Source organism: Myotis daubentonii, chromosome 1, assembly GCF_963259705.1.
Source record: "Myotis daubentonii chromosome 1, mMyoDau2.1, whole genome shotgun sequence".
In the NCBI taxonomy this organism is placed as follows: Eukaryota; Metazoa; Chordata; class Mammalia; order Chiroptera; family Vespertilionidae; genus Myotis; species Myotis daubentonii.
The window spans coordinates 149,480,989-149,507,635 of NC_081840.1; the positions used below are offsets into that span (position 1 = coordinate 149,480,989).

The window sequence follows — 26,647 nt, forward strand, 5'->3', positions numbered from 1 at the left end:
ATCCTTCAAAAGCTTCCCTTTTCATTTAGATCGAAATGTAACGATTTAACAGGCCTGTCACTGTTTGACCACCCTGATCTAGCACGGTCTTTCCTCCTCCCCTGGCTGGGATCCAACACAGGTCTTTCCAGTTTCTCAGAATGCCCGGCTCCTTCATGGCTTTACAGTTTGCAGTCAATCTGCTCTCCGCCTAGAATTCTCTTCAGTGAAATGTGATCAGTCCGTGAGGTTAGTGTTTTTTCTCCCGTCAACGAACACTTGGGCCCTTCAGAGTTCTTCACGATTGCGCAGCTTCCTTGATAAGGAGTTTAACTAGGATAATTGAAAGCATGAATTTAAAAAGAAAATCTATAATGATTCATTACAATGGCTTTCAACAATGTGGCAAATAATAGAATTTGATTGGGAGGCCACTGTCAGCTGCAGAGTTACCGGCAAACCTGCAATCTAGAACGCAGTGGGCAGCGGCGAAACTGGCTCCAGCCCTGACCAAAGGATGTAACCACATGTGCTCCAAGTGCTGAGGACTTTTGATTTCAAGAGCACTGTGACGCGGGCCGTGACGAAACAGGCTCATTAATTGTTCTTGTGTCTTGTAGAGCAGGAATGCTTCACCTGGGATTGAGAGTCTCTGAATCTCTTGATTGTATGTGTTCGATGAAATATGCAATTGTCCCCTAGGGATATGGTAGATAAGTTTCGTCAGATTCTCAAAGCGCCCGATATCCTTCACGTTTACAAACACTGCCCTAGAGGATGGCTAGTTCCGCCTCGATAACAGTCTTACAACTGCAGCTCCTCTGCCGAGGGGGCCGTGGTAGTACTTGGGTTGCAAGGCACTTTGTAGTGAGGCTACTTCAACAAGGAGGTAACCGATAAAAATCATGTCCCCTGGTTGATATTATTTTTGTTACAAAATGTAAGTATTTATAGTATACGCTTCAGAATATCAATAAATTTCATGCAAAATGCCTAAACTACCACTTATCAAAACCTTCTACAAAACACTAGCTCTATGGGATTTAATGAAGGTATTTGGGGAGAAAACATTTCAGGGTCAAATAATTTAGACAGACTGGGTTAAAGAAAGTTAAACGGGTTGGTATTTTCTCAAGTGGTTTCTCAGCACCACTCACGTGGTTAGGCGCATTGTTCATCTCTAAGGGTGATACATACTGTCATTTTCCTACTTTATTTCCTGTGCAGCAGCACTTGACTACCATATTCCTAGCTCAGACCTCTTTCTTAAGATCTAAACCTTTTTATTTTTTAAAAGACCAAGGCATGGCGAAAGTCCAGCTGCAAAGGTCCACAGCAGAGCTAAGCTGTAGAGAAATGTGATGAAAAACATCGGGGATTTAGTCAGAATATTCAAAAGAGAGCAGCCCGGTGAGGACTGTTGTCTGACTCGGACAAGGGTGCGGCTCCCAAAGCCAAAGTCACGGGTGTCTCAAGGAAGCCTCATTTGTGGGTTTAAACAAGGCCTGGGCTTGTGGATGTGTATTGGCTTGTTAGCAAAAAGCTCCACGTAGCCGACTGCTGAGCCAAGTCTCCATGGTCCAGCCACAGTTTCACTGTCAGGCTGGTTTTCTAAGGATTCTGACCAGTTTCCTGAGCGTGGTCACTCAGGTCCCTCCTCGGGACCTTGTCTGCTGGCCCACTGTCCCCTCCGAGCTCAGGTCCTGCAGTGGACACGTCATTTGTACACATTCAGGCTCAGCGAACATCGAGGCCCAGATGTCAGGCTGCCTTCTGAGCATTTCTACTTGAATTTCTTGCAAGTGCTTCAGGTGCAAAGGAAATAACTGACCTACTGGCTCTCACGTCCCTTCTCCCCAGCTCCTCTCCGTCCAGTGCCCAGACTCAGTGAGGGCCATCTCACCTCCTTCTCTCAAGGCAGACATGTAGAAGCTCCCTTTCCTCCCTCTTTCCCACTCCCACCCATGAAATCAATCTAAGAATTCTACCATTTACAACCCAAGCACTGGTCCTCTTTGGGCAGCCATCTCAGTGTCCCCTAAACTTGTACCCCGCCTCCCTTTTCTATCCTGCAGGGAGCGTAACCCTTTAAGAAAGAGAACCCAGTTATGTCATCCCTTGATTGAAACCAGTTGACAACCCTCAAATGCCAACAGTGAAAGTCCAGTCTCTATTTGGCTTGCTCGCAGGGTCCTCTGCTCGTTTTTCAGCTTCCCTTCTCACATTGTCTGCCCTGCTCTGCGCTACACCATCCTCCCAGATTTCATGTCCTCCCACGGGCAGGCCTGCTCTGTCCTCCCAGATTTCATGTCCTCCCACGGGCAGGCCTGCTCTGTCCTCCCAGATTTCATGTCCTCCCACGGGCAGGCCTGCTCTGTCCTCCCAGATTTCATGTCCTCCCACGGGCAGGCCTGCTCTGTCCTCCCAGATTTCATGTCCTCCCACGGGCAGGCCTGCTCTGTCCTCCCAGATTTCATGTCCTCCCACGGGCAGGCCTGCTCTGTCCTCCCAGATTTCATGTCCTCCCACGGGCAGGCCTGCTCTGTCCTCCCAGATTTCATGTCCTCCCACGGGCAGGCCTTCTCTGTCCTCCCAGCCTTTGTGCCGGCTCAGGAACGCTCTCAGAGAACACCTTTGCCGGCACACGGCATTCGATCATGCTTTGCCATAGCTGTCTCCCTTCCTAAACCCCTTCAGTCCTATGAGGACAGGGACTACAATGCCCCAGGTACTCCCAGTGCCCGGAGGACATTTAATAATAGTTGGAATAAAACTAAATGTAAAAACACCATTTGGCTCTCGCCCCTAAACAATATCAAAAGGAAGAAGTTCTAAAGATATTTACTATCTAAGCACGTGTTGCCTTCCTTCATGCTGTAAGCTCCACCTCTGACTTGGTCAGACAGTGCTCCCTGGGGCTGCTCCCTTTGGTACATTCAAAATAAATCCCCGATGTTTTCATCGGTTTTCTCTGCAGCGGCTTAACTCTGTAGCAGATCTTTGCAGCTTCATTCTCATTATGTCTCAGAGTATTTTTCTTTCTTCGTCTTCTTTTTTTTTTAAATTGGTCTAGATCAGTGATGGCAAACCTTTTGAGCTCGGCGGGTCAGCATTTTGAAAAACCCTAACTTAACTCGGGTGCCATGTCACACATAGAAATTTTTTGATATTTGCAACCATAGTAAAACAAAGACTTATATATTTGGTATTTATTTTATATATTTAAATGCCATTTAACAAAGAAAAATCAACCAAAAAATGAGTTCGTGTGTCACCTCTGACACGCGTGTCATAGGTTCACCATCACTGGTCTAGATCTCAAGAAAGAGATCTGGACTAGAAGTGGTAGATAATGGGAGTCACATGATGCATAGAAAATGAAACAGAAAAGCACCCCAGGTTCTATCACCCTTAGATAATAGAAATAGCCATAATCATTGAGTATACACAGAATTATCCACTCTGGGCTTTCCCTATATTCTCTCATCTAATCTTCACGAAAACTTTATGAATTAGGTGTGATTATTAGTATCATTTTATAGATTAAAAACTGAGGTTCCGTGACGTTACTATAGCTTGTTCAAGGTCACACTCTGGTGGGATTGGGATTTGAACCCATGTGGAGTGACACCTCCCCAACTCCCTCTGATATTATCTACCATTTTATAGATTTTGCCTTATTTATTTTGGGAAAGCTTGTAATTTGACATATTGTCAATGGTCTTTTTTGTGGTTAAATGTTTCAGTTTGCATGGAAGGCAGGACCAAATCTCATTTCTTTCTAAAAATTTTTTTTTTCCCATTTCAGGAACTCAGAAAAATCTCTGACTCTAACTCTATCTCTCTCTTACACACACAACACACACACACACACACACACACACACACACACACACACACACACACACACACTTCTCCCCTGGTTGTTGGAAAACAGACACAGAATTGAACCACACTTTTGTTGTCAGGATTAAATTGATTAGGCAACAGTGCTCTCCTGGCTGCCTCGACCAACACCCATACTAGTTGATGTATGAACCTCATAGACAGTGTGAAAACTTTTTTGTATACACTCTGAATACAGTACATTATTTTAAACTGAACTTCTGGGGATGTTGTAGCTAGTTTTACTGCTCACAGACATAATTTCTTTAAAAGGTGCTAATACTTTTGCTTTCTCCTGTATTCCTTTAAATGTAGATTCCAGTTTTAAGTCCTTGAGAGAGTTTCAAAAACAAATCCTTTGGAAAATGAAGGGTATCTATCATCAACAGAGTGCAAATTACTTCACATTCATTTCATGCACAAAGTATCGCTGAATTTCCTTAATTCTGAGAGTTCATGAAGGAGAATTTCCTCCACCTGGAAGTGTACCTGCTTAGGGAAGGGATTAGTGTAGCTAAAACCGCCCCTGTGAGACGCTGATGCCTCTTGATTATGTCATTGCTGGAGTGTCTACTGTAAACCCTGGGTTATTTGGAAACCTTTAGAAAAGAATCATTCTAGATAAGTGAGTATTTTTTCCACATATTTTTTAAATATTTTTCTTTTGGTAGAATACATATAACATAAAATTTACCATCTTAGCTATTTTAAGTGTACAGTTCAGTGGCATCAAGTACACTCACATTGTTATACAACCATCACTACCACCCATCCCCATAACTTCTCATCTTGTAAAACTGAAACTCTATATCCATTAGACTATAACATCTTCCAGCTCCTGGCAACCACTGTTCTACTGTCTGTCTCTATGATTTTGACTACTCTAACTGCCTCATCTAGTGGAATTATGCAGTATTTATCTTTTGTAACTGGCTTATTTGTTTAGCCTGACGTCCTCAAGGTTCAACTATGTGATAGCCTATGTCAGAAGTTTCTTCCACTTCAAGGCTGAATGATATCCCATTTTAAGCATGTTCCACAGTTCGCTTATTCATGTATCTGTTGATGAACACTTGGGTTGTTTCCATGTTTAGCTATTGCGAATAATGTTCCTGTGAACACGGGCATGCAGCGGCTGGTTCTTGTTCTGTTGGTGATGTTCCAGATTCATCAGCAGTTCAGGTGTTGCCAGCCTGGTCCATCCATGTAAGACCCTGCTTTTAATTCTTTTGATCCAGTGAATTTTTGGATCAGATGACAATTCTGTTTTTAATTTTAAAATAAGTTTCTATGCTGTTTCCCACAGTGGTTGAGCCATTTTACATCCCCACCAGCAGTGCACAGGATTCCAGTTTCTTCTGTTAATTCTAAATGATCACTCCAAACATCCAAAGCTCTTTTATTTTTCATAGAAATCTTAGTAAAATATGAATTGCCATATCCTTCCAACATAGTTATAGGTAGTGATTGGCATTGTCTTCAATGTTTACAAAGAGACACCACTGGGGCAAGCAGAGGACTGGTTTGAGGTAAAGCTGGGTGTTTTTTTAAAAAATATATCTTTATTGATTTCAAAGAGGAAGGGAGAGGTAGAGATAGAAACATGAATGATGAGAGAGAATCATTGATTGGCTGCCTCCTGCACGCCCCCTACTGGGGATCAAGCCCGCAACCCGGGCATGTGCACCTGACAGGAATCGAACCTGGGACCCTTCAGTCTGCAGGCTGACGCTCTATCCGCTGAGCCAAACCAGCCAGAGCCAAGCTGGGTTTTTTAATACAGGTTTGCCCTGACACCAAATGGCTACCACTTGAAACACAGTGGTTGGAATGGCTCTTTATCATTTTCCTGTCTTCTTTCTCGCTGTCGGCTCTCACTGCTTGCAGGTCCTCACATGCCTGGCTGTGACCTCACTTTATCTTCTAATCCGGGGCTTTTTCTTACCTTTTGTTTATTGAGGAAACCAGGTCATTTGTTTTGCAGAATTGTTCTCATTCTGGATTTTGCAGATTGTACCCCTATGGTGTCATTTAACATGATTTTGTATTTCTTTGAACAGATAGTTCAGGCTTAGAAGCTTGTTCAGATTCAGGTTTCTTGCAAGAATACCTAATCGGTGGTGCTGCAGGCAGTGCTGTATGCCTCCTACCGACCACAGCAGCGGGCATGCATTGGCTGGTTCTTGCTCTTTTGTGATGTTTAAGATTCATCAGCAGTTCTGGTGTTGCCAACCTGGTCCATCCATTATCAAGTTTCCCATCAGCCTTTTGAGCAATCAGGCTTCAGAAGCTATTGTTTATCATTGCCTAGAGCCATTTTTTGGTTGGTGGTTCAAAGTGAGGGCATTCAAGTCTATCATCGTTTATGCGTTTATTCACATCGGCAGCATGACTTCTCTGAGGAGGATCTTTTATAGGAAAGGAAAATTAAATGCTTGATTATTTCCCTAATGTATCTGTTTTCAGAATAAGGGTTAGTAGGCTAGCCTCCCAAAGTGATCTTTTTAAAAGCATCTTTATAAACTCATGGATTTAAAAAATATTTGACGTGTTTTTATTTATTGCAGTTATTATCATTCGGGCACTCAAACTGTGTCATCTTTCTCTAGGAGGAGCCCTGATTTGAGGCTTCTAATCTTCATGGGCGAGATGACCAATAGGTTCATCTCGAACCTGCTCTCTCCCAGTAACTGCCCCGCGAGGTCTGAAAGCTGGGCTGAGGCTATGTCTGGGCTCAGCGAGAAAGACCGCTGGAATCATGTAGCCACTTCTGCTGCCAGGGAATGTAGTGATTGTTGGGGTTGTAACAATGGGAGTGAAGGGCGCACACCTTGTACTTTTATTTCCATGCTATGGGCTGGCCAAACTTGTCAGAAATGGGTCTAAAATATAAATGACTGAGTGAGCCTGAGGGGCTCTTCTAAGAGTAAAAAGCAGGTGTTTTTAACTGCTTGGAGTCTGTTGATTTGTTTACTTTCTGATGTTTAGAGGAGTTTAGATGATGAAAGATACCAAGTAGATGAATTCTGGCTGAGTGGGGGGACACGCAGGAGGCAGCCAATCAATGATTCTCTTTCATCATTGATGTTTCTCTCTCTCTCTCCCTCTCCACTCCTTTCTGAAATGAATAAAAATATATTATGATGAACCTGAGGTAGAAAAAAGGTGTGACAGTGGGAAAAAAGCAAGATAAGGAATCCCATGTCCCTTACTCAGAACAGGGCCAGAGTAAAATCTGCAGATTTACTTGGCTGTAGCAAAGCTTCTGAGAGCCTGCGTGTTAGCCAGGTAGATGCCGAAGGAACAGTTGGTGGTGGACATTAAACTCCATGATTAGGAACTTTAATTCGATCTCAAAGGTAATTAAGCCTCAATGCTGGGCCCTGGGAAGGAGTATTATCTGAGGTCATCAGCAGCATTCTGAGTGCTAGCTTTGGCCTAATTTGAAGCTAAAGAACAGCAGAAGATTAAGGTGATTAAACAAATATATAGCCTTCAATCCTCTATGTTTTGCTACTTCTTAAAATGACCTTTTAAGGTGTTTAGTGTCTGAATTCAGGTTACACCATCAGCACACTCAGAGGAAAATAATGATTGCTTTTTTGCCTATGGTCATCTTTGAAGAGTAATGTATATTATTAGTAAGATTATTAAAACCATCAGGGCATGGTCTTGTGGAAAGGGGACTGGGCTAGCAGAGCCTGACCATCTGTTTTGAGTTCACACTCTAAGGCTGACTGGAAGTTGAAGGAGAAATCACATGTGAAGGAATTAAGTTGCAGACGATACAATCACAGGTTTTTGTGCTTGTGTTTTAGGGTCTGTAGTACATCTATGTTGTAAAAGATACTATGCGAAGTGGGACTATAAATGTGAATGGAATATATATATATATATATATATATATATATATATATATATATGACGGTGGTGATGATGGTGATAAGAACAGGTGAGAGGTGGTAGAAAATTAGCAACAACAATAAAAATCTAGATGAAGGAAAGAGCATTTCCTTTACCCTAGACACTAATTATTTTTATTAGTCAATTTGAATCTGCATTAACATATTTTCAGCAGTAATCAAGGTTTGAGAATCTTTAGAGGTATAAATTTAGAGGAATGTACCACAAACGTCTGATTCTGTATAGATGCATAAAAATATTTTTTTAAGTGCGAGATCTCAGAGAATATCTATCTCAACACTTTAATTTCATGGCTTAGGAAACTGAGGTAAACGGCAACAAAAAAGTGATTCAATGTAAAAGGCAGAACCAAGATAGAACTCTGTCTTCCTAATTCTTAATCCATTGGTCATCTATCATATGGGGTTTGGAAAGATTTTTATAAGGAATATTTATAGGAATCTTAATTGTTCAAATTTTTTTTTTTGTTACCTCAAGAAAGCATAGCACTTTGATGCCATTAGAAGGCCAAATCAGACCTTTCTGGATTTTTGTTGTTCACTTGAAAACTTTATGAAAATTAAAGTAAAAAAAAATAACATGCTATTTCGTTGTTGTTAGTCCTCACCTGAGGATACTTTCCCATTGCTTTTTCTGAGAGAGTGAGAGAGGGGGTGGGGGGGAGAAAGGAAGAGAGAGAGAGAGGGAGAGAGAGAGAGGAGAGACATCAATGTGAGAGAGCCACACCAACTGGTTGCCTCCCATACTCACCCCTGGGGCGGGGATTGAACCTGCAACCCAGGTAGGAGCTGAACCTGAGACCCTTTGATGCGCAGGCGGACACTCTAACCAGTGAGCAACACTGGCTAGGGCAATTACATGCCTTTTTTCCCTTAAATAAATTTGCAGTGGGTGTATTTTGTCCCCAACAAATTTACAAGTTTACTAGTATAATTTTAGTCATTTAACTTTACATTTTTGGGTCATATTATTTTTAAGTTTGCTTAGTTAAAATTTTGATATGTGAAACATGTAGGAACATGAAAAACAATGTAACTATACATTCATAATTGGCACAAAAGTGAACAAAAAATAAAAATTTTGGAATGAATATAAAAATATTCAGTGTAATCTTAACCGACTTAGTAGGTCTTATTGCAGCAGTATTGAATAATTGACAAAATTGATTGTGCATTTAATTCTGTACAGAGATTCAAGTAAACGAGTTTAAAATAAGTAAGGAAATAACACAGACAAGGTAAAAGGAGGTATTTGCAACTGAGATGAAGGAGAGACGTTTCATTAGAACATCATTAGGCTGCTGTTCCTCAGAGTGTGGCGTGGAGACTCCCTCTGGCTTCAGAATCACCCTGATCCTGTGAAAAACGCAGATTCCTGAGCCATTTCCTTGATTTAGCAAATCAGAATCTCCCAAGTGCGACATGCTCTTCAGGTGGGACAATGCACGGTAGGGACATTTTCAAGGGGCAAGACTATGTCTCTACTGTGTCATGCTGGTGTTGGTCAAGAAAAGTGTTTCATCATTTAAAACAGAAGGAAACAGGTAGAGTCAGAGGGAAGAAACATTTATAAGTAGATAAACAGAGAGCCACATGGAGCATGGTCGCAGTCCCTTGCACTGCTATGCTCAGGCTCTCTCTGGCCAGCTTCTTGTGCCCTTCGCAGCAAGGCTGTTTTCAGCAGTCCTGCCCTTAGGTCATTGGCTCTCCCCATGATCCACAGGGTCTCGTTGACCTCAGCCATGTCATGACTCAGGGTCCATGACCCCCATTTTCTCCCCTTGAGGTCACCTCCTACCAGAGCTCTGGCCTCATATCTAACTGCATCCTGGGGTCAGCCTTCACACTCAGCTTATCTCAGTATTTTCTAGAGCATTTTGTAAAGGTGTTGTCATTGTAAAAATTGGCAAAGAATAAGAGGGAACACAACTGGAGCAGAGATGTACATGTGACTAGTTTGGCCCTTGACTCGGGCTCTGATAATTAAAGGTACCACGCTGGCCATTTATTGTTCATTATATTTGGCTAATTCAACCCAAGCATCTACCTCACTGAGCAGATTTTACTATTTACACTGGGTTATTTTGTAAAACATGGAATGCAACAAACTCAGAAAATTGGGGCTAGACATACTACATGGGTATTTATTAAATCTGAAAAATGTTCTTGAAACAGTGATCCTAAAAATAATTAATTATATAGATCTGACAGATAAATATTACACTTAAGAACAGCTGTTCTGTAAGAGATATTTCATTTACAGAATTTTTGCTTATGTATTTAATTATTTTTTTTACAAAGGTAAATCAGAATGAAAAAAGCCAAGTTGTGTTTAGTGTTAGTCACCCCAGGAATGACATCCCAGCTAATTCGAACGCCCTATCTTGAGAGCTTTTGCAGGAGGGCTACAATTAGGAAACTGAATGGGCTTGGGCAAGCTGCGGAATCCTGCCAAAGCCATCCCACCCTACAGCGGTGCCACCACCGTGGAAGACAACCCCCCCAACCCCTCCACCCCCCCTGATGCCACAGGGAGATTAGATTTAAGAACCATCAAGGAATCAGACATTGCCCCCTGTCAAAACACACCCCTATGTCAAATAAACCATCTTCTCTTTTAGATCAGAAACTCTGCCAACTGAGGAAAGGTAACTGCCGAGGCAGCGTGTGCGGGCAAGCCCCGAAGTCCTACCTGTGCACGTGTGCGGAGGGCTACGCCTTAAGCCAGGACGGGAAGCGCTGTGAAGGTAATGCGCGGCGGCTGTCGGCAGCTCTGACAGGCACCTGCTCTCAGTGGGCCATGCAGAGCCTCGATGTGAAATCAGTTTTACTCCCCGCTCCCTTCCCCAGAGAAACAATTTTATTTTCCCCTGTTTTAAAAGCCTTCCAGGTCTTCTTTGTAGCTTGTGTCCCTAGATCGAATGCTTTCAGAGGCTCCGCAGGGGTTGACCGTAGGCAGGCATTCTCTGAGTGGACTCCATGGAACCCCGTGGGTTTGGCTGTGTGCAAAATATCTCTATTTTCAAATATTTTAGGGAAGTAGTTCCATAGCTATCATAAGACACTCAGAGAGTGTGTGACCCCACATCTCCTCCCCTGAAGGTCTAGTGGGAAAGGGAATCTAGGGCTCCTCCTGGATGAGACTCCAGGCCAAGGTTAACGGAGCCAGGAGGAATACCGGGCGCTCCAGTGAGCTGCTGCTGAAAACACTCCGAGGGCTGCAGCGCATACGCAGTGGAGGTAGCTGGGGTGAGACATTAGGTAAAGGTGAGACCCACTCGTTAAGGATACGCCCCTGCTTACCTGGGGCTAGTCAGAGGGAGGCATCTCGTAGAACGGGGAACCTGGAGGCTGGGTGTCGCTGAGAGTGGGCCCACCCTCAGGGGAGGGCTCCTGTCAGCTTTGGGAGGCTGCAGAGCAGAGCAGGCATGTCCTGTCCTTGTCAAGAACTTTCAACAGTCCCGCCTTAAGTGGCTTTAAGTTGCTGTATCTTTTCAGAGAAAATAGTATGATTTCCCCCCAGGGTGATTCTATGAACATCTGTATTTGAAAGTACAAACTCTGACAGAATAACAAGGACTTTCATGATAATTGAACTGACTTCTTTCACCCTTTACTACAGTAGCAAAAGCAGTCTTTCCACGGTCAGGAACAGCAGATACAAGTGTGAGATACTCTATTTTGGGCTGACTTGTGAGGGATACTACAATTTATTTTCAAAAATAACCATCTATGTTTTGTTGCTGTCATTGTGTAGATGTCAATGAATGTGCCTTTTGGAATCATGGCTGTACTCTTGGGTGTGAAAACACCCCTGGATCCTATTATTGCACATGCCCTGTAGGATTTGTTCTGCTTCCTGATGGGAAACGGTGTCACCGTAAGTCACAACAAGTACTTACTTTGCTATTTCCTTCATATTCACTGATGTTTGGGAGGTGGCTATGGTCTGGGTTGATGGTCCTAGATCAGCTGTAAGCTTCAGAATTACCTTGGAGTTCTATTTTATTTTGTTTTAAAACATAAATGACTGGACTCTATTCCAGACTTGTGGAATATATATATATATATATATATATATATATATATATATTCCGAATTTATCCATATTTTATGATATTCATTATATGTATATTACTAAATGACAAGCATATAAAATCATGATATATTATTATATCTAAAAAACTTGCTGTAAATCGCTAATATCATCTAATATTCAGTCAGTTTTCAGGTATAACCACAATATCATTACTACACCTAAAAATTAATAATTCCATAATAATATCAAATATCTAGTCAGTTTTCAAATTATCTTAAAAAAATTTTTATACAGTTGTTTGGTTTGAAGAAGTATCCAGACAAGGGTAGTAATACTGTTGTGTTAGGTTGATACAACTCTATTTTACCCTACAGATTCTCTTTCCTCTTTTTTCCCCTTACAAATATTTATTAAAGAACCATTTTTTCCCCTTCAGAGTCTCTCACATTTTGGATTTTACTGATGGCACTTCTGTGATGTCCCTTTTCTTCTACAAACTTATAGATAGATGTAAAGGCTTGATCAGACTCGGCTTTGACATTTTTGGCAAGAATACTTCATAGGTGTGGTTATATTTCCATCAGGAGACACATTATAAATGTCCCCTATAGTCTTTCTTTCTCTTTGTCTTTCTTTCATTCTTTTTTAGAAACAAGCTCTGGCCTGTTTTACTAAAGAACAATTTTGCATGATGCACTGTTCACTAGTCTGTCTGGCATGCTTCTAATGATAGCGAGTCACCTGGGTCAACAGTAGCCAGTGTGTATGTTCTGAGGTATTTTTCACATGCCATTCCCAATTCAATATTATTAGTAGCATTTCTCTTTTTAAAAAATTAAACTTATTAGAGTGATATTGGTTAATAAAAGTATATAGGATTCCGGTGTACAATTCTCCAGTTCGATATTATTGGCACGGCCGTGATGGACCCGGGTTTTGGCCAACATGGTGCAGTACTCTGTCTCAGATCCCCACAGCACTGGGCCGCTGTTGACGAGGATGGCCAGGTCCCTCTTGCCCCGCCTGATAACTCAGAGCAGCTTGTGCCCACAGAACTTACTTTTCACTGTTTATAATGAGCTGGAGCCTAGAGGTGACTCCAAGGACATTTTGTCTTCTTTTCAGCCACCGTCCTTCTTCCTTTGGTGCAGGACCCCCGCCAACCAAACACACCTGGAAGTGGCCAAGGCGGCTGAGGGGCTAGAAAAGGGCCAATGGTCTTTCGGGGGAGGGTTGTAGCAACCATTGCCAATCACTTCCTAGATTCATTATTGCACCAAGGGTTTCAAATGGCAATATCTAGTTCTAGTAGTTACTTTTAATTATTAATTGGAATATCTGTATGAAGAAAACTTTCATTAATTATTTGGTTACTTTAAGATACAATTTGTACAGTTAAGACAGGATAAATGTTGATTGGAACATCTTTCACATGCTCAATGATTTAAAATACCTTTATCTTAAAAAATACCTTCATGTGTACTTGAGTCTTTTATAAAACAAGCTTTCTATCTGGTTCTACTATTCTTTCCATCTTTTCCCATACTCATTACCCATTATCTTAATTATTGTTCCTTCATGGTACATTTTGATATTTGTTAAGAGCCTCTCATTCTGTCCCTACACCTAACCACAGTCATACAACGTTCTTAGTTTTCCCTTCACATAAATTTGTTTCCCAGATGAACTTGAGAATCATTTGCCCACGTTCCATTTTAAATATTTTTGAATTTTGATGACCAATAACTTTAAAAATATCATTTGACATAAAAGAAAGTTAGAGGAAACTGGAGTCATTTTCCAAAATCAGATATTTTTCTTTATATATTCTTTGGATTTGAAATTTTTCTTTTCTTTTTGTTCCTTCATTACCACAGTAATTCATAAATGTTTGATTTCTATTTAACTTACTCTTTTCAGGATAGCATTTTTTATTAGCAAGCAATTTTACTGAATTTCCACAAATGTGATTTAAAACTAATCTTGACCTTATTCTTCATTAATTAGAATTAATTTCCTGTCCAAGCAATGCATCTGAATGCAGCCATGACTGTGTTCTGACTTCGGATGGTCCCATATGTTTCTGTCCTGAAGGCTCAGTGCTTGAGCCAGATGGAAAAACGTGTAGTGGTAAGTTTATTAACTTTTTGTTTGTTTGAAACAAACAAGGTGTGTTTGGTTGGTGGGAGTCCTGCACCAAAAGGAAGAAAGACTATATATATATATATATATAGACTATATATACATATATATATATATATATATACATATATATATATATATATAATTTGCATCTTATTGGCAAAGAAGAATAGATTTTTCCAACATTACGCACTGAAAAACATTTATACCATGGCTTAGTGTAGATTTAAATGATATTTTTGGGTTTTGGTTTTGGTTTTTAGATAGCAGAGTGTAGTGGTTATGAAGGGGTTTGAAATTAGATATCCCTGAGTTAGCATTCCCAGTTACTAGCAGTGTTATTTTGGACTGTTACTTGCTCTCTCTTGGTCTCAGTTTCATCATCTGTAGAGGTTAACAATACCTCCCTTCGGGATTTGTAGCCAGGATTAAGCAGATGATGGATGCAAAGTACTTAGCCTGTTCCTTGCACCTATAAATACCCCTCTATGTTTATTTCATAGACCTAAGCATATAGAGGGATGGATGAAACTCAAAATTAGCAGAAGACTTATGTGTGGCTTTTTTTAAAAAATAAAGAAAACAAAAGCAGTCAAGAGGCCAAAAATGTGAGAGAGAAAAAAATATATTTATCACTAGGAAGAGTTAGACCAGTTGCCAAACTCATCAAAATGTATTTCGGCCCTGGCCAGTGTGGTTCAGTTGGTTGAGCATCATCCATGCAACAGGAAGTCACAGGTTTGATTTCTAGTCAGGGCACATGCCCAGGCTTGATCCCCAGTGGGGGCTGCGTGGGAGGCAGCCTATCGATGTTTCTCTCTCATCGATGTTTCTATCACTCTTTCCCTCCCCCCTTCCTCTCTCTGAAATCAATAAAAACATATTTTTAAAAAATGTATTTTGCATTCCACCAACTGCCAATGCACATGGTCTTGAACTCAGTAATAGAACAAAGGACAAGGGCCATTGAGATGTGAAGGGTAAACACTCAAGATGTTAGGTTACAGGAAGTCGAGTATGGTGACATTTTGCTTCTAATCTCTGCAAAACAAACTTGATTGCAGCAGCATAAATGATTGTGGAAATGGTTTAAAAAATCTATATATACCTGGCTTAACTCAATATTTTGATAAAAAATTGTTATATTTTTGAATGACAGCATCATTACCAAGCAATTGTCTTTTGTAGGCTGCTCATCACCTGATAATGGTGGATGTAGCCAACTCTGCCTCGCTCTCAGCCCAGTGTCCTGGGAATGTGGCTGCCTTCCTGGGTATGACCTTCAACTGGACAAAAAAAGCTGTGTAGCTTCAGGTTAGTGCTGTGGGTGTTTGAAAGTGTGTCTCTGCAAAAGTATGTGAAAAAAAACATTTCATTTATAAAGACAGAGCATTAAAGGTCTGAATTTTTTATTTTTGGAGATGGAAAACAAATTATTATAAATGTAAGTAATGTAAGTAATAATGATATAAATAATAATGTTTTTGAGGAATATTTAGAAGTTAATTAGTATTCAGCAAAGATTTGCTATAACATCAAGCGTGGTATTCCAGTATATGTGAAAGTCATGACCAGAATAGATTTAAACACATTATAGTTAAAAAGAATTGAATAAATATTTGTCGATTGATTTGATTTTTAACTCTCCAATGAATGTAATAATAATACTTTGACAAATTCAGGTTTTTTAATGTCAAAATTCAATATGAAGTTGTATGCTTTGACTGTTATTTTATCTGCTGATGTTACATCTCTTGTGTCTTGGAAATCCTAGACTTATACTAAATTGATTTAATCTCTCCTGAGATTCATCATGCTTGCAATCTGGGATTGCCTTAGCCCAATACTCTTAACTTCCCAGGGTCTTTGTTAATCTAGCACAACCTGAGCTCTGAAAATTAACAAGGGTCTTGTTATTAACTCAGATAATCATGCTTCCATTCTAGAAGTGCTCAGGCCAGAGGAGGGTATTTATTCAGATCTGAATTAATACAATATGCTAATTTTAATATGTTTCAGTATGCATGAGTCAGGGAGATTACAGCACTAACACTTGTACCATTTAGTTATGGTGTTGGTTATTTAATGCTGGCTCTTTCTCTAAGTAATTTGCATTTTAAAAGCAGGCCCCTAGACAGGGACGAATCCAGTGATGAAATTCTGGCAATATGTCACCTCATGGAAAAGGAACTCTTCTTGCCTGTCTTAACCTACACACACTGGTGGGAAGTTAAGAAAACAAGTACTGCAGAAGTTAAGGAAGAGGGCGAAGGAAAGGGAAGAGTCAGAAGTGCCTCTTGGCTTTCAAGGTGTATTTTAAATGGAGCCATATTTCAATTTGGTTATCAGGACCACAACCGTTTTTGCTGTTTGCCAATTCTCAAGATATTCGGCACATGCATTTTGATGGAACTGATTATGGAACCCTACTCAGCCAGCAGGTGGGAGCGGTTTTCGCTCTAGATCATGACCCTGTGGAAAATAAGGTAATGTTTTGTCACTTGAACAGGTGTGGCTGTGCTTTAAGGACAGAGTAGAGAATTTGATCCTAATAGATGACCTGGGCTACTTGACAATCCTCTTCCAAGTTTAGAATCATTAGGCACAGAAAAATGTAAATATATACATTGAAGCATCATTTGAGAAGTGTTAAGGATTTTCTATTATCAACCCTGGTTCTTGATGTGATTCAGCTATTTTATTAGAGATGATTGAGCAAGATCTTAAGTTTAGTTTTGTTTCTGGAGCCTACCACAGTGCCATACACATAGGAAAAACCCATAAGTAGGTTTGTGATCATTTGCTGGTAGTGGGAGAAGTGAGAGGTTGGGGTTGTACTTAGAAGGGATGGGTTAGTAATTTGCACTTAATGTATGTCATTGAGAGAAGGAATTTAAAGACCTATCAACCATGGAAATCAGGAAATGGAAGTTTATGGTTCATGTGGGAATGGCAGTCTAACTCATGAAATGATTTACATAATAATCAATTTTTACATGAAGTTTTTGTATATAACTTAGAATTTCTATGTTATCAATCTAATCATTTGATCATTTGATCTTTGTTAGTTGTCTTTGTGCTAAGTTAGAATGTGCTTGAAATATGTTACAGTGTCTTTGGGGATTATCACCCATACTTAAAAGTTTATATAGTTATTACTCTCCCTCCATAATTATTTAGCTATTAATATGTTAATTTATAGAATTTTAAACTTTGTGCTTTTATTTTTTTCCTGATTTGAAGCAGTCTGGTAAATGGCCACACAAAAAAGAGAGAGAGAGAGGCAAATTAATTCCATGTTTAATTGGTATGGATTGATGGCCAAATATAACTACTTTTGCAAGTAAAAGTTTAGTAATTAAACACTAGCAAACAGTTCTTTCTTTTCCCTGAGTGGAATCTATATGACTCCATGGAAGTTATATTAACAGAAAAAAATTAATAGAAAAAATCAGTTCAAGATTCATTTATTACCACACTAGTCTTTTTTTTTTTTTTTTTCTGCACAGATAGTATTTTTTTTTACAACTAGATGATTACGGAGACTAGATGAATTTTGTTATGTGGCTCTCTTATTTTTCTGGTCAATGTCCTCATTTTCTTGCTTCTCAAATGGTGGTATTTGAACCATCAGAATTGACATCACCTTGAACTTGTTAGACCTGCACATTCTTGGGCTCCACCTGTGACCACCGAATCACAGTTTGCATTTAATCAAGATACCCAGGGGGTTTGTGTGTCAATTTGAATTTGAGAAGCAGTTCTAGGAGAGTGTTTTTGAATATGAGAAGTACCCATTTTGTATTATGGGATAGAACCTTTTCTATCTTATCTAGAACAGTGGTTCTCAACCTTCCTAATGCCTCAACCCTTTAATACAGTTGTGGTGACCCCCAACCATAAAGTTATTTTTGTTGCTACTTCATAACTGCAATTTTGCTACTGTTATGTATCATAATGTAAATATCTGATATGCAGGATGTATTTTCATTGTTCGCGACCCACAGGTTGAGAACCGCTGATCTAGAAAGATGGTAACCTAATGAATTACCAGTTTTTGAATACTCTCACTGTTGATTATAGATTTATGTCTATGTGTGTACTCAGGTTAAAATCCCACAAATGCTATCATTCAATTGTAAGCTGACCCATCCCAGTTTTTCACATTCTCATGAACTACTTGTACCTACTTGACAGAGTACGTACTAGACTGAAAAAGAACTTTTTACCTGCAAGGTATGGTCTGTTGGACAATTAAAATGCAATTATATTAGGTAAGAGATGAAAAAACTTTAGCAAATATTTAGTGTAACTTCCTCATTTTTACAGTTGAGAAAACTGAGGTTCAGTGACTTGGCCAAGGTTATCAAACAAACAAGTGGCAAAACTGGGAGCAACCTGTGTCTCCCGACCTGCAGTCAGTGGAGGGCTGTGGACCGTGCAGAAGACACAGCCCAGCGTGCAGTCCCCATTAAACTGAAAATCGTTGCTCCCTTTCAGTCTGTAGAAGCCTAGGGTTCAAGTACAGTTTGTTATTGACCAATGATCAAAGATGAATAAATTACCAGTTATAATACGAACTATGTGCCAGGTGCAGGGCTAAGGAGTTTTCTATATAAAACCAATGTACTTGCTCTTATAATCCCCATTTTACCAATGGGGAGACTGGGACCGTGACCTTGACTAACTTGCTGAAGTTTACAAGCACCTGGGAAACAGCTCGGTTGAAGTTCAGGTGCAGGTGTGTCTATGTCCAAAGAGAAGCTCTCAACAATTCCAGTGTATGATACTCAACCCATTTGTATATATTCCACATTTATTTTTTAAAACGAATAAACACTGTTTGCGTTCTCTTTTGTAGGTATACTTTGCCCATACAGTCCTGAAGTGGATAGAGAGAGCCAATATGGATGGCTCCCAGCGAGAAAGGCTCATCAAGGAAGCAATAGATGCCCCCGAAGGTCTTGCTGTAGACTGGATTAACCGTAAACTCTATTGGACAGACAGAGGGTATGTTCCCTTTTAGCCACGCGAGGTAGGAGTCATGGGGTAGGTAGGATAGCTGGCTTCATCCTCCACTTTGAACATGGGAAAATACGGCTGGGATTGGAAAAGATGTCCCCAGTGCTGTCCATATTCCCTCCACCCTTACCCCCCCAGGCAAATGTTCCTCTTTTCATCAAGATTGGCTCTGTACCTGTAGGAGAATTTTGAGGGCAAAGAAAGTAGCGTGTGTTTTTGCACTTCAGGCTAGAAAAGCAAAACCTGTGTGAATATAGTCAACACGCATTCCTTGAGCATCGCTGTCGATGGGGCGCTCTCCCACGCGACACGGGAGATACAAAGGAGCATGAGGAGTGCTTCATCTTTTCAGTCAGGTCACAGTTTAGCCAGGAGGTAAGGCCCATGCACACAGGGAAAACCAATACAAATGCTTGGCCTACATTTCAGCCCAGGAAATGTCCTAAGGCTGTGCATAAACAATTGCCAAGTGAGGGGTGTACACTCCCAGAGGGAGTGCCGGGAGGGGCTTCAGGGACCAACTGGCCCAACCCCTCATTTTGCAGATGGGGACACTAAGGCTCAGAAAGGCTAAGTGATTTATTCAGGGTTACACAGCACACAAGTGACAACTCTTGGACAAGAATCCACATGCTGGCTCTCTAAGTGACGTGAAGGAGGGAGAGAGGAGCTGTGAGGAAAGTCCTCGTGAGATCAGAGAAATGGCCTGCTTTCCCTTTGGTGGAAAGCAATAGAGCCAGAGAGAAGCTGTGGTGTTTCTAGCCGACTGCTCTTGGGGCTACAGAAAGGACTGCTGTGTGTGTGTGTGTGTGTGTGTGTGTGTGTGTGTGTGTGTGTGGCCTGTGTGAGCCCAGGAATGGTGGGGGTGGGAGGAGGGTGAGGAAGTGCCTGCATCCCCCATTCGTGCTGTGAGAGCCCATTACCCTGCTTGGGAGAGGAGGAAGCACCTCACAGGATGGTATCAGAGATGCTCTGAGCTAGAATGAAGCTTTCCCAGAGCCACTTAAAGCCATAGAGTGAAATGGTGGCCAGCCTGAACACCTGGTACCTATGCATCGTATTACATTAAAAGAGAGGAGAATTAATTAGGGTTTCCCATCTATGAAATCAGCAGTCCTGGCATAATGGGTGAAGTCCCAGGGAACAGGTTTGTATGCTTGGGGGAGGCTTTCTATGCCCCAGTACAGCTCTTTGGTCTGGGTAGCCCATGGGAGACAAAGGCATTTTTAAAAATGAGGCAGATGCTGATGTGATGCGGCACATATCCAGAGTGGGCATATTTTCATTCATTCATTCGCGCATTTAACCAGACCTTCATTCTTTTATTCTTTGGGGTATTTATTAACTGAAAGGTTCCAGATACTGCACTAAGAACTTCATATCCATGATACCATCGAATCCCCCAAAGATCGGTTTTCTGATCCCCAACTTAAAGAGGAGAAAAGTGAGAATCAACGAGGTAAAATAACTTTACCAAAGTCAAACAGCCCGTGAGTAGCGGAGCTGGAATTTGAACTCAAGGACAGCGACTCCCAAAGCGTATGCTTTTAATGATCACAGATATGTACTGCCTTCCCCAATCAGCGCTGATTAAAATGTGCTCAAGCCAGAGTCACAGAACACACGGAAATCAACTTCAGTTGTCATCATGATAAAAATCATCATAACGGCCTCCTCTGTGGTGAACCTACTTAAAAGGACATTTAAAATGTCAGCTGTGCCTAATGACAGAGCTTGTACACGGCTCTTCTCAGAAGAGTAAACGTTGATCAGGACAGCAGATGTCAGCGCTGTCGACCCCTGCGAGGCTGCCAGGTCTCCTCATCTTTCCCGCCTTTGCCCGGCCCCTCTAATTTGAACCGTGTTTGATTAATAGCAGCAGGAGACCCACGGCGGAAGCGATGCCTTCAGACACAGACAGGCACCGTAGCCTGAGACGCAGGCCTCAGATTCCCTAGTTCGCTGGCTTCGGTAATAACAAGCCCTTCTTAAGCCCTCTTTCCTCTAAAGGCAGCTGCTAAAAGAAAACCTTTAATTTGTCTGGAAATGAAAGGTTTATCGTTTGAAAACCTTGATATTAGCTAGAAATTGGATTTAAATAGCTGAGATTCCACGCTTGTGATATTAGATTATATGGTAACTCTGAACCAATAAAAGAACCAGGGTGGGTGCCTCTAGTTTACGTTGGCTTACGAAAAGACAATTCAGATGAACATCTAACAGTAGGAAGGAAGCTAATTGATAATTTCACTAACAGTGCTGTTATTTGGTACTAAGGAACCCTGCGTCCTAAAGTCAATCGCCCAGTAAAGAAGAATCAAGAGGGTGAAAATATACATCCTTTGCTCATTCTTTTGAGATCAAAACTACCATGAGGCAAAAAAAAAAAAAAAGACTCACTTTTCTAACGTTCTAGACCAGTGATGGCGAACCTATGACACACGTGTCAGAGGTGACACGTGAACTCATTTTTTTGGTTGATTTTTCTTTGTTAAATGACACTTAAATATATAAAATAAATATCAAAAATATAAGTCTCTGTTTTACTATGGTTGCAAATATCAAAAAATTTCTACATGTGACACGGCACCAGAGTTAAGTTAGGGTTTTTCAAAATGCTCAGAAGTTTCGCCATCACTGTTCTAGATGAACAACTCTTGCCGTGGAAGGAGTGTGGATCTTAAGGGACCCCAGTGACAATGGGACTGGTTTTGTAGTGGATACAAAGGGAAAGATGTTCCACTAGATTCAGGGTTATGCCTGAGCTCAGGTGAGCCCAGTGTCCATGCTCGTTCAGCTTTCTTGTTGCCCACGCTGGAGTTGGGGATTGGCTTTCTGGCCTAATCAAGTAGTCGTGTATTATTGAGTGCACCCCTCAGGAAGCTTTGAGAGAAATTCCAGCTCTCCTGCCTGAGATGGCTCCGGAGTCAGGGTTTCTGATGGTCTCGATTCTCCCCTCACTCCTGCTCAAAACAGTCAGAATCTAGAGGTGATGCAACAATGAGAGCAGAACTGACAGTCACAGCGTCTTTAGAATTCTTTCCTTCCCAGCCAGGGGACAGCACAGTGACTGTGGCTGAGTGACTTGGACACATGGAGTTAGAAAATACCTGCCGCCCTGCAGTCCCCTTCATCTGGGAGTAAAATTATCTTTTAAAAAACTGATTTCAGAGAGGAAGGGGGAGGAAGAGAGAGGGATAGAAACATCAACGATGAGAGAGAATCATTGATCAGCTGCCTCCTGCACACCCTACACTGGGGATCAAGCCCACAACCGGCACATGTGGGCTCGATCCCCGGCAACAGCTATAGATTATCAAACATACTTTCTGATTTACAGTAGGGAAACAGGGCCGGCAGGCAACACACCTGAATAAGGTGGTAGGTCCTTACAGATGTTTGCTGAGTGTGTTAAAAGATAGTTATTCTGCCCTGACTGGTTTGGCTCAATGGATACAGCGTCGGCCTGTGGACTCAAGGGTCCCAGGTTCGATTCTGGTCAAGGGCATGTACCTGGTTGCAGGCACATACCCAGTGGGGAGTGTGCAGGAGGCAGCTGATCGATGTTTCTCTCTCATCGATGTTTCTAACTCTCTATCCCTCTCCCTTCCTCTCTGTAAAAAATCAATTAAAAAAAAGAAGATATACTCCCCGGTTTTGGTAGGGAAACAGGACAGGTGCCCCTGATGGGAAAGGGGTGCTCCTCTTCCCCCCTCTGCCTGTGGTCTGTCAGCTCCAGAAGCTGCTCAGAAGCCCAGGTTACCCCCGGCCAGTGACAGGGTGGGGGGTTTTACTGAGTAGGTTTTAGCATTTGATTCCATCCCCCTTTCTCCATCCTGCTGCCACTGCCCCAGCTCCGTCACCATTCCCTCTTGTCCACCTTGTCCTCTCCATACTAAAGCCACAGCATGAGGACTGTTTCCTGCTCATCAGGCCTCCCAGACTTGGCACTCGCTTCTGCTTAGGGTGATCTTTTAAAAAAATTTTTTTAATTGATTTCAGAGAGGAAGGGAGAGGGAGAGAGAGTTGGAAACATCCATGATGAGAGAGAACCACTGATCGGCTGCCTCCTACACCCCCACTACCGGGATGGAGCCCAGAATCCAGGATGCCCTGACCGGGAATTGAACTATGACCTCCTGGTTCCATAGGTCATGGCTCAACCACTGAGCCACGCCTGCCAGGGCAGGGTGTTGTTTGCCTGTCCACTCCCCTCCCCTCTCCCTCCCAGCCCTGGCTCTCCCGCTGAACTCTACACTCTGTTAGGACAGAGACAGGCTGTTGTGTCTCCAGTGTTTACGCCAATTCCTGACATGTACAGTAGGTGCTTGCTCAGTAACTGTCTGTTTGATAACCAAGGTTTGTTTGACAAATAAATGGAAACACTAGGAAACAAACAATTTCTTCTCTGCCAGATTCCAGAGAGCTATTTATTAAGTATAAAGTTTAGCAAATAATAGTCGTTTAATGCTCTCATTTGTCTAAATATCATGTGGAAGAAAATAAAAGTCAACATAAATCTCCCTTGCTGTCTTGTGCGGCTGTCTCAGGGCCCTCGGAGCTTTCCTCTCCTCCTTCCCGGGACCTGTGACCACGAGCTACCCCTTCTACTGGCTTCCCTTGGTTCCTGGGGTGAGGGGAGGCTGTGAAGAGAAAGGGACAGTGGGATTTGCACTACAGGCTGTGTCCCTGCCAGGCCACTGACACGATTCCCTCTTACCTTATCCTTTCACTGTGCAATTTAACTGCCTGGGATAAATATTGGCATGCTAATGAAAAGACTTCAAAAATAGAATTTGTGGGCATTTGGTCCTGATGTGTGTGTGTGTGTGTGTGTGTGTGTGTACGTGTGTGTGCATGTGAGCACATGCTCAGTGGGAGTAGCTTAGAATGTCGGTCTTTGCATTTAGTAAGCAACAGTGAAAAGGAGCATTTTTGTTGAAAAAGTAAATGTAATGTAACAGCCCCTTAATGTGACATGCATTTTAGGAAAGCTGTCATTGAAGGCAGTGATTTAAGTGGAAAACATCGTGAAATACTCATTAAGGAGGACGTCTCTCAGCCTCGAGGAATCGCTGTTCATCCCATGGCCAAGTAAGTCCTTGTGAAATTCGGGTGCCTTTCTGAGAGGTCATGTTTGAAATGAAATGCTAAGGTCCAAAATCTTTCTTCAAACCTCAGTGGGTCAGGGGAATTGAAAACCAAGAAAATCCTCTAGATTTGGCCACATCTTCAGATATGATGTGGCTACCATGATATCCTCATTTTTAAGTCTTTTCATTTTCTATTTTTATATAAATATTTTATTCTCTAGATATCCTTTCATTTTAATGAAATTCAATTTCTTTTTAAAAGAAATGGGCTGTAATTTAGTAATCAATCAGAGATAAGCCCATTAAACTGCTTTCTTTAAAAGGTTACATTATTGTTTTCTTGAACAGAGGGTGATATTTAGATTGTATGACTTACTAATTCTATTTAGAAAAATCATAAGAGTTCAAATGATGGGTCATTCCTAGATTTAGACAAAAGGAAATAGAAATCATGAAAGATTAGAAGATTCTATGTTGTTAATTATGAATTAGTGACAAATATTGGTTTCGGTTCAGAGAAATAAGGAGAATCACCAATTCCTCCCTAGATTTTCAAAAACAAGGATAAAAAACAGCTCTTTTATTTATGATGGTCTATGGGAAAGATAATAATGGTACTAATTGATCATTGATTTGGAGCCAGCCACATGAATAAAAGAGTGACAATATATCCATCTCTAAACAGGCCAGAGAAAAGATATGGACCTCAAAAAATGTCCCTCAGCAGTTATAGACTGTGATATACAGAACTTAAATTACCAAGGTTAACTGAGTACACTGTGTAAAACTGGATAGTAGATAAATATGCTCTTCTCTTCATGCTGTAATTTTACATGTACAGTGAGTTTGTATCTGCATAGCAGAAGGACAGGCTAGCAAGATTTCAGTGCCATTTGTAGCATGAAATGCTAATTTAAAAATATGCACTTGAGCACACTTTCAATTAGTAATATTCTGCAATTGTTTAAAATTAATAATTCCTTTTTTATCTAATGGCCTGAGCCTTAATTCAGCCTTTCCTGTCCAAGATGCTCTACATAGAAAAGATAAGTTTTTGCTTTCGAAAAAATGATTCATCCAACATAGTGCTGTACTTGCTTCTTCTATAGTCCTTAGTTTATTCTAAAGAAATTTACTTGATGTTCCCAATGATGAAAGAATAGGAGAATTTTTTGTGCAAATTTTATTTATTGTATGCTTTCTTGATTAAAGGAGATTATTCTGGACTGATATGGGGATTAATCCACGAATTGAGAGTTCTTCCCTTCAAGGCAACGGCCGGCTGGTTATTGCTAGCTCTGAGCTGGTCTGGCCCAGTGGAATAACGATTGATTTCTTAACTGACACGTTGTATTGGTGCGATGCCAAGCGGTCTGTGATTGAAATGGCCAATCTGGATGGTTCAAACCGCCAAAGACTTGCCCAGAACAATGTAGGTGAGGCTTTGGGATGGGTGATTTCTTCATCTTGACTGAGAACTGATGAGTGTTAAATACAAAATGTGTATTTTGTATTTAACATGCACGTGCATACACCACATTTTAAACCATCTGATGAGAAAGAAATAAGAGACAGGCTGACAGACTTCTCTGGGGATTACCTGAACATTGGAATATTGAATAAAAAGTGATGTGCAGTCATTTCTCTTTGCCAAGATTTCCAAAAGTCAGAAGGAAAACTTTAAAAAATTTAAAACATTTTTAAGAATAAGAACTTGATTCAGCTGTTATCATTTCTTTTGTTTTAGAAAATGTCATTTTCAGCACCGAGATAATATCCTCTTCAGAGATTAATGAATATCTATTGATAACCTGTGCAAAGGCTAATATAGCTTTGCCCCTTATTATAGTTTCAGACCTTACATGGGTTATCATGTATTTTCTTAAACATCCTTAAAACATTGTAGGTATGATAACTGTTAGAGGAGAAGTACAAATGGCTATGAGTTTCCTAGAGAGATTCATTTACTAGTAGACTCAGGGAGACAGCATTTGAAGCAGGCCATGTGGGAAATAGATGATGATAAAACTTGATCATTTGAAATAAAGCGGCAGAATTGTTTTTTGTATGTCAGTATTGCCAAGATATGTTGATGAACTTAATTCTGAATGTACTAGGGAGCCATTGCATGTTCTTGAGCATTGGTATTTGAATATGAGATTGGTATTTCAGGATAACCACTTAAGTAACAGAATAAGAGTTGGAAATTTGGAGAGAAGGAAATCAGTCAGGAGACTACAAAAGTTGTCCAAAAAACAGCTAAGGAAGCCCTGAGCTAGAGTATTGCCATAATAACAGGAAAATGGAGGACCATTGAAAAATCACTGTAAAGAAAAAAATTGAGATTTACTAACAGATTGGATATAGAAATGAGGGTCAGAGGGATATTAAAGATGCTTCAGAGGTTTACAAAATGGTTGGTTGGAAGATGAAAACACATGGTTTATTTTTTAGGAATAAGCTAACAAACTAATAATCTGTATAAGTTATTTATTTTGCCCATTCTCTTTAGTTTTAGAGGTCATGAATTTCTAGATTAGTATTATATGTTACATAGATCAAGA

At 40.9% G+C, this 26,647-nt stretch overlaps 1 protein-coding gene across 5 annotated transcripts in view; it reads left to right on the forward strand.

The window, feature by feature from the left end:
- EGF (epidermal growth factor) overlaps positions 1-26,647 on the forward strand; it is a 91,743-nt gene that overhangs the window by 28,377 nt on the left and 36,719 nt on the right. For all 5 annotated transcript variants that reach the window (XM_059662458.1, XM_059662423.1, XM_059662430.1 and 2 more), the window contains exons 6-13: positions 10,409-10,534; positions 11,545-11,667; positions 13,834-13,956; positions 15,157-15,282; positions 16,318-16,454; positions 18,830-18,978; positions 23,980-24,084; positions 25,296-25,519. In XM_059662458.1, the coding sequence (XP_059518441.1) occupies positions 10,409-10,534; positions 11,545-11,667; positions 13,834-13,956; positions 15,157-15,282; positions 16,318-16,454; positions 18,830-18,978; positions 23,980-24,084; positions 25,296-25,519 (1,113 nt within the window). The remainder of the gene's footprint in view (positions 1-10,408; positions 10,535-11,544; positions 11,668-13,833; positions 13,957-15,156; positions 15,283-16,317; positions 16,455-18,829; positions 18,979-23,979; positions 24,085-25,295; positions 25,520-26,647) is intronic.